General features: G+C 42.3%; 1 protein-coding gene across 1 annotated transcript in view; it reads right to left on the reverse strand.

Moving 5' to 3' along the window:
* Positions 1-4,439: 4,439 nt before the first annotated feature.
* The window catches only part of TMEM42 (transmembrane protein 42), a 19,522-nt gene continuing 16,020 nt past the window's right edge, over positions 4,440-7,941 (reverse strand). The window contains exon 4 of the mRNA XM_025200274.1: positions 4,440-6,814. Coding sequence (XP_025056059.1) covers positions 6,671-6,814 — 144 coding nt within the window. The 3' untranslated portion in view covers positions 4,440-6,670. The remainder of the gene's footprint in view (positions 6,815-7,941) is intronic.

The raw sequence follows: 7,941 nt of genomic DNA on the forward strand, positions 1-7,941 counted from the left end.
ATTTTCTTTAGAAATATTTCAGGCTTGTAACAGAGGGGAACAGACCTGAAATTTAAACTCCTTTCAGTAACACTGCTACAACACAGGACTGAAAGGAGCACCTGGGTCATCAAGTCTAGTCCCCTCTGATTGCAAACAAGCACATGATATTAAGTTAAAAGAAGCCCCCAAGAATATCCACATCACTTCTGCACACTCCACTAGCCTGTAACAAACTGGGACCTTTAGTACAAATGAAGACCTCAAAAACTATATCATGCCAGAGGAAGAGAGCAGAAAGGATCAAGTGTGTCACCAATTTCTTGGGCCTCTGCAATGGCAAGGAATATGCCTGGAGACTCTTAGAAAATAAGCAATGCTCCAACACTACAGAGAAAGGCAGTTATCCCTGCCCTCTGAAAGACTCCATGCTGATCTGACCCAACGGAAATTCCCTTCTTGACCCCAAATCTGGCAATTATTTTGACTCTAGGCATATGAACCAGACACACTCATGAGACACCTGAGAATTTTCCAGCAGTGTAGCCACATTCATACAGGACTTTGGATAGGCTAACTAGTACTGCTGAGTGACTACTAATTAGCTGCATGGATGCAGGGAGCAGGAAAGCAGAAAGGAAAGGAAAAGAAAAGCCTAGAACAGAACTGTATACTTACAGATGCCACTATGGAGCTTGGTAAGTTCACCATGTAGACAAGTCTTCACTACCACTTGGGAGACTACCATGCTCCACTTGATCTCCCCCAAAGCTCCCTGTAATCTGTCTAAAGCACGTTTTTGAACATTCTGTCTAAATGTGAGCTTTGGGCGGTGGGTGCAAAAATTGTGAAATCCGACAAAACAAAAGACTTTTGGGTAAGTATTCATGGGTAACATGAATTCTTCACTCTTTCTACACCAGTTTCTTAATGCTAGTTGTAAATTAAGGAGTTTGAGCTGTCTTCAGCTAGTGTAACTCAGTGTAGCTCCTCAACAATCTAGACCAGCGACTACACGTATAGATAGAACATGGTTGTCAATGTACAGCTACCAGGATATGTCAGAACATTCTGTTTTTTATTCAATAAAAGCATACTTTAAGCCAAAGGGAACAAAGAACAATGCTAGACATAAATCAGAGGAAATGCCTGCCAGCTATATGAATGCAGTGTGTCAGCCAGGCACCAAGGACATAGGGGCAGCGGCAACTTCTGGTTGCTGCCACGATTGCAATTTTACAGCTGCCAGCAGCAGCCATTTTTTTCTGCCTCTCCCTCCCAACTTGGTGCCCAGGATGGTTGCCCATCACCTTGCCTTAGTTATGTTACGGGGTCAGATGATGCCTCTGGCAACCTAAGACTCTGGCAACAGTGTCTTAAAGGTGAGACACAAAAGGGAAATAAACTAAGCTTGTGTCCTTTCTTACCACTTCATGATAAAGAAAACAAATCTCAGGCTTCTATATAAAACTTTTTTTTTTTAATAATAACACACAAAAATGTAGCTTGGGAACTTTTCAGCTTTTTGCTGAATGAGTAGCAGCATTGAAGCCTTCGAAACCAGATACTTTTCCATTTGTACATTTTTACCTCTGCCTACTGCAGGGTTTTTATGAGCCCCATTGAAACAGCTATGAGTAGTCGCTATTGGACACAGGGTTCTGGATTAGATGGACCCCAAGCACTGGTGCAGTCTGGCAATTCCTGTTTCTTACCATGTTTGAATTAAATATGTTTAGAGAAGAAGGCATGTCTACACATTCATTAATGCACCTTAGATACTGTGCATTTAGTTTAGTACTTCCTTAATAAAGTGCTAACTAATGCACAATACCTAGAGTAGCATCAGTGCACGGGTACTTAGTCATGCTTACTGCGCATTAGCTTAGTAACACTGCGCAGTAGGCTATTAACACAGTTTGTGCTGTGATGTGCTACTGAGCAGTGTTATTAGGCTAATGCACAGTAAGTGTCTCATGTAGACACACTCAGTATTATAGAAACATAGGGCAGGAGACCATTTAATTCAATCACCTGCACAAGGCGGGAACATACCTGTCTAAATCATCCCAGAAGTAGAGATGTAAATGGGTAAATAATGATTATATTAATACTGTTTACTGACCTCTAGCAGGAACAGCACAGCCCCTTATGTCTTCACTGTGCTCCTGCTGCTGCGTGGGAAGGGAGCAGTTGGGAGTGGCGGGCATGACTAAGCAACTAAGGGGTGCAGAGCAATGGCCTCCCCTTGCCCCCATGGGGAGAGGCTAGGGTTGGAGCCAAGGCTGTGGACCTCTCCTGTGCCTGGATCTTGCCACCATGGGATGGGAGCAAGGTGCCAGCAGGGTTCAAATTACAGGCTGAGTCCCGCTATAAGAGACAAGAGCCCCCCATAAGCCCTCCCCCATAAGAGATGAGAGCACTCTCATAAGAGACAAGAGCCCCTGGCTTGCCCTGTGCATTTCTAAGTAGCTCAGGTGGCGGCAGCAGTGGCTCCTTCTGGTTGCCACCACTGCAGACCCTCCAAGAGTTGGAGTGTAATTTGAACCCTGAGTGCTGGGCTCCCCACAGCAGTTGTGGAGGGGAGGTCTTTCTGCTGCAGCAACAAGACACCTGGCCACACAATGGATCTGCCCTTACTGTAGGCACCTTAATCTAAGACAACCCTGAATTTAAGATGATGCCCCAATAATTCAATTCTATACATGGAAAATGCATACATTTATTATAACTGTGACCATATATAGAATCGTATTATTGGGGCATTGTCTTAAATTCATCTTCTACCACCACTGCAGGCAGTCGGGAGGACAGGTGGTGAGGGGGCAATAAGGAAGTGGGCGGTGGGGAGTGGCTGGGGAAGAGGTGGTTGAGGAGGTAGTGGCGGGGTATGCAGTAGAGCAGGTTGTGGGACAGAAGGGGACAGGCAGTAGAGGGGCTTGCGGTATAGAGGCAGAGGGGGACAGGTGATGGGGAAGGGCAGGCAGCTTGCACCCTGACATCTGTCCCCCATCACGTACCCCCCAGCCTGCTCCCTGGCACACTAAGGCCCACACTTTGCCCGGTTTATCCCCTTGGGGCTGCAGCAGCTGCCTGTCCCTCCTGTTGCCTTGTACTCAATTCCAAGCTGAAGGCCTTTCCTCTCCATGTTAAATAGGGAAAACACCTCATCTTGGAACTGGTAGTATTTAAGTAAATACGGTAGTATCCACTTAAATGTCCTTATTGTAATTTAAGCTCATTACTTCTTGTCCTGTCCTCTGTGAACACAGAAAATAGTTTATCACCATCCTTTACATAACAACACTTTTTGTATTTGAAGACTATTTTAAATCCCCTTACTCACTTTTCTATCCTGAGACCAAATAAACTTTTTTTCCAACTTTTCCTTTTATGTTATTTTCTACACTTATAATACTTTTTTGGCTCTACTCTGGATTCATTTTCTGCACATCTGTCTTGAAGTGCTCCAGATGAGACCTTACCAGAGCTGATGACAGTGAAAAAATCACTTCCTGTGACTTGTATGATACACTCCTGTTAACACATCCCTGTATGCTAATTGAGTTTTGGAAACAATACCATACCGCTAACTGAACTGGGCTATTCAATACAATTTTAGCAGTCAGATTTTTTTTTTTTTAATTCCCTACTCAGTCAGCCAGGTAAGTTTCTACTTTCTATGTATTTAAGGGCATCTCCACACTGCACAATGCAGTACCATGTAGAGAGGTATCTGAGACAGCTCATAAATAAACTCTCTCAGCTACTGGAAACTGCCAAGCTGTGGCAGGCAGGAGCTCTGCAAAGGCTAATTTCCTGTGCTGGATACAATGTAAATGTATCCTATGCATCAGAATTCTTCTGCAGTAACCAAAAGAATCTTCAAGGATACATAAGACCTACATTTATAACAGGAAAAACAAGCATGGGCAGAAAAAATCCACACCCCAAATGCTTTCATTAAAGGAAATCTTTTTAGGACTACTTTATAAGTTAGTAAGAAAAGCAGCCTAAATTTACCTTTACTTTCTAGGTAGGTCATCTTTAAACTCACCAGACACTGAGCAGTCATCAATAAGAAGAAGCTGGGATATATACTGACCAGGGCTGATGTATATTGGCCCTGGGTAAGATTTGGTTTTCTGAATTTGCTGACATCAACCAAAATCACTGAGAACATCCTTTTCAGAAGGGCTTTTCAAGGTGAGTAGAATATACTTTTTAGATTTGATGTGATAAGTTGCAGCTCCAGCAAAACAGATAAGGAACCCCTGAGCATCATAGTTATTGAGAGTAAGACCTCTCATATTTTATAAATGTGCAGTATGTTAAAAACACGGCTCACCTGACATAATTAAAAGAAGGTGCTGATGAATTGAGGAACCCAGTACAAAATGATGAAACAGTCAGAACAGAAATGCAAATCTTTATATAATTTAAAATGATCATTTCTCTGAATTAGGATTATTGTTAAATATACCTTAGCAAAATACAAAGGAAAAAATAATCCACATGTCTTTATAATTACACTTTCTACAGTAGTAATATATGTACATGGAACCTATACACACTGGACTTCATTCTGACAAGGAAGAGTTATTCACTGACCTAGAAATTAGCAGTTGCCTAGGTAGCAGTGATTATGATGTGGTTACATTTTCTTAGTGCAAACACAAAATGGCACCATGCAGTGATATCTATACTTTGAATTTTAAAAGGGCTAATGTCCTAAAGCTCAAAGCAACTGTCAGCATAACTAACTGCAGACATTACATTTAAAGTGAAAGCATTAAAGAAAACTGGAAAATTTTCAAGGACATCCTCTTGAATCCCTCGAAAATACAATGATTTTATAAATACAAAAACAATTATATTGCTCAAAAATCCATCCTGCTTAAAAGGATATGTAAAAGTAGCAATGGAACAGAAAAAAATTTATTGAAAGAATGGGAGAGGGGGATGCTAAAGAGTTAAATGTAGTAAATGCTACACATTAAAAAAAAATCTAGGTAAGTAATACAAAAAAACAAAGTAATTGATGAAATAACAATGGCCACCTTTTCCTTGACATAAAAGATGGTAAGAAGGCTTTTTTAAAACAAAGGAACAAAAGGAATGCTATAATAAGATGCCATTTCCCCAAGCTGTGAGGGAACATTAGAATGGAATAGTTTACCAGCAGAGCTTGGGGTCATCATTGCTTGGGGTCTTCAAGACGAGATTAGAAATCTTTCTAAAGGACCTGCTCTAATCCAGCTTCAGGGAAAAATGTTACAGACTTCATCCAGAAGATGAGACTCGATGACCACAATGGTCCCTTCTGGCCCTCAGAGTCTATGAATCTATTTAAAACTAAAGCGATAGAGCAACCTGTCAGAAATACTGGTGAGAATTTAAAGTAGCTATACAATTCAGAGTTTACATTTACTTGTAAATAAGAGAATTTTTGCCCAGAACATCTGCCAAAGGTTGAACGTAGTGTCAATTTAACATCCATTCAACAAAGTCTTTGCAATGGATTTGGGTCGGATGCTGAAGACTCTCTCTCTTACTTGTAGAAAGGGCAGACAATAAATTAACCAGTTATTAAACTCTGCCCATTTCAGTACAAAAACATTTACTGAAATACTTAGGATTCCACATTTCTCCATTTCATTCCCTTGCCTTTTTTTTCCAAAATTCTTTGGTGACCCCTCTATAAACCTCTGTGAAAGCAGTGTCAAACCTTAGAAAATGTACCTGGACATCAATGTTGCACTTGATTTTTTTATCCAAAAATAGAACAGTTCTGTGGTCACAGGAAAGAAAACTGTCATGGTCTGTAACGTAACACTGTACCTAGACCGGTACTGACATAACAAGAGAATTAAACAAGCAAACTGATCTGGTATCTAGTGCAATTTATTTACTAGGAAAGAATTAATTTGGCTGATCAAGGATGAAAGGTCAGACACATTACAACAGCCCATACATTTTCCTTAATAAGAAGAGGAACTTGTAAGGGTGGTGCATAGGTTGAATGAGGCCTCCTAGAATGCAATCAAGAAAAGTAGTGCTTAGGTTAAATGTCAGGGGCCAGACTTACATAGTTTTGGTTAGATACATTCTGTAGAATAATTCCCCATGGCCGCGGTGGAAGGCCAACTGTCTGGAACTTTTAGGAGCAGGGGAACAATTCCACCCTGGAAGAGGAAAGAATTCACCAGGGGAATTCAATGGCTCTTTTGCATCACCACAGTGTCTTAGCAAAATGGCCTTTTAAAGTACAGTCACGCTTCAGAGAAGTTACCTGGGCATAAACAGAAGAATTTAGCTCAGTAAGTCTGAAAGGCAGTATCACAGCTTTGCCTCATTTAAGATGCAACAGTAATTGCTTCATTATTTGGTTTGGAGAAAGCAGTGTCCATTTGACTCCACATTCACCTGCCAATAGTGCAGAACATTATTATTTACCCAGAATGCAGAAGTATGCCAGGCACCTCACAGGTCAGTATACCCATATACTTCACTGCAAAGTGTAAATTTTGTAATCCATCCCTGCTGTCAGTCCTTTGGCTATTAACAGATAATGTAACCTAAGGTGCAAAATCATTCAATTTGCAAGTCAGACATCCACTTACAAGAAAGAAGCCTGGAGGCTGATTTTGTCATGAGACTGTTCCTTACGTGCACTGCGCCCTGCTAATGTCTATTTGTCCTTCTTTTCAGACTGTATTTGTTCTGATTGAGATGGAGCTGTGTGCAGCAGCAGAAGTCCACAGAGTGTCATGGTGATCCCTGCCCACCACAAAAGCGTGTGCGTCTCTCCAAACAGCAGCTTGCCAAGGAAGGCCTACACAAAAAGAATGAGAAACACGTTCACAGGTGACAGCTGTAACAAAACAGTCTGCAGGACAACAACTTGGTGGCAGTTTGTAGCTAGTCTAAATGGGCATTGCTAGTTTTAAGCCTATGATAGCATGCTGAATCACGCTCCTGGAGGAGCAATCCTACGATACCTAGTATCAGTAGGCCTCTCTCTGTCTCACAAGACAACAGAATTGCACTGAGTGAGATATCAGCTTGCTGAACTTCTGCGAGTGTGGCAGCAGTGATGCCTAGTATAACACCTGCCTGATAAAACTACTGCAAATGCCTGCTGCTAATCAGTGGTACAGTAGTGAAAATCAGAAAAGACCCACAGGAGCAAGAATACTTAGACCAGGAGTGTCAAAATCATTTTGTGCCTCGGGCCAGATCTGGACTGCAGGGCTCAAGGGCCAGGTCTGGCGGTGGCTACCTTGGCAGGAGTGGCTGTGCTAGTAGGCATTGCAGCAGCAAGTGGAGCAAGCAGCTGAGGGCCAGGTGGCTGCTTGCCATCAGCAGAACTGGTGCAAGTAGCAACTGGCTATGCAGCAGTGGGCCAAGTGACTGCAGGATGAATGAGAGCTGTGTCGCACAGCCCTTGCTCAATCCCTGCAATTGATAGCTATGTCCACTGGGGCCCCACAGCTATGGATTCTGCAGAAGATCATGCTCTCTGCTAGCTATACCTCAAATTCCCCAGCCCACTGGTAGCTGGCAGGCCAGATGCAACAGCTCTGCAGACTGGATGTTTGATATCCCTGGTTTAGACTGCAGCTCCCAAGACACAAGACGCCCTTCGATTTATCAGCACTGGCTCTTTGCAGAAAGTGTTATCTAAGTTTGTTTATTTAGGCTGTGTAAACCAGATACCTTTCCATGATCAGTAAACAGTGAAGAGGTTCACCACCTTTACAACATTTTCTCCTTGTTGGATCCTGCAAATGTTACCCACTGCACTGTCATTTTTCTCCTTTTGAATTGCAGCAGGCAGCACAATTCATCTAGGGGAATATATATTGCTATGGCTCTTTGCTTAACACTGACTTCATGTTGCTCCTGAGCTGGCCAGGATTGAATGCCACTGTACAAGATCATCCAGTCCCTTTTCCTGCT

The sequence above is a fragment of the Alligator sinensis genome, unplaced genomic scaffold (assembly GCF_000455745.1).
Source record: "Alligator sinensis unplaced genomic scaffold, ASM45574v1 scaffold54_1, whole genome shotgun sequence".
Lineage (NCBI taxonomy): Eukaryota > Metazoa > Chordata > Crocodylia > Alligatoridae > Alligator > Alligator sinensis.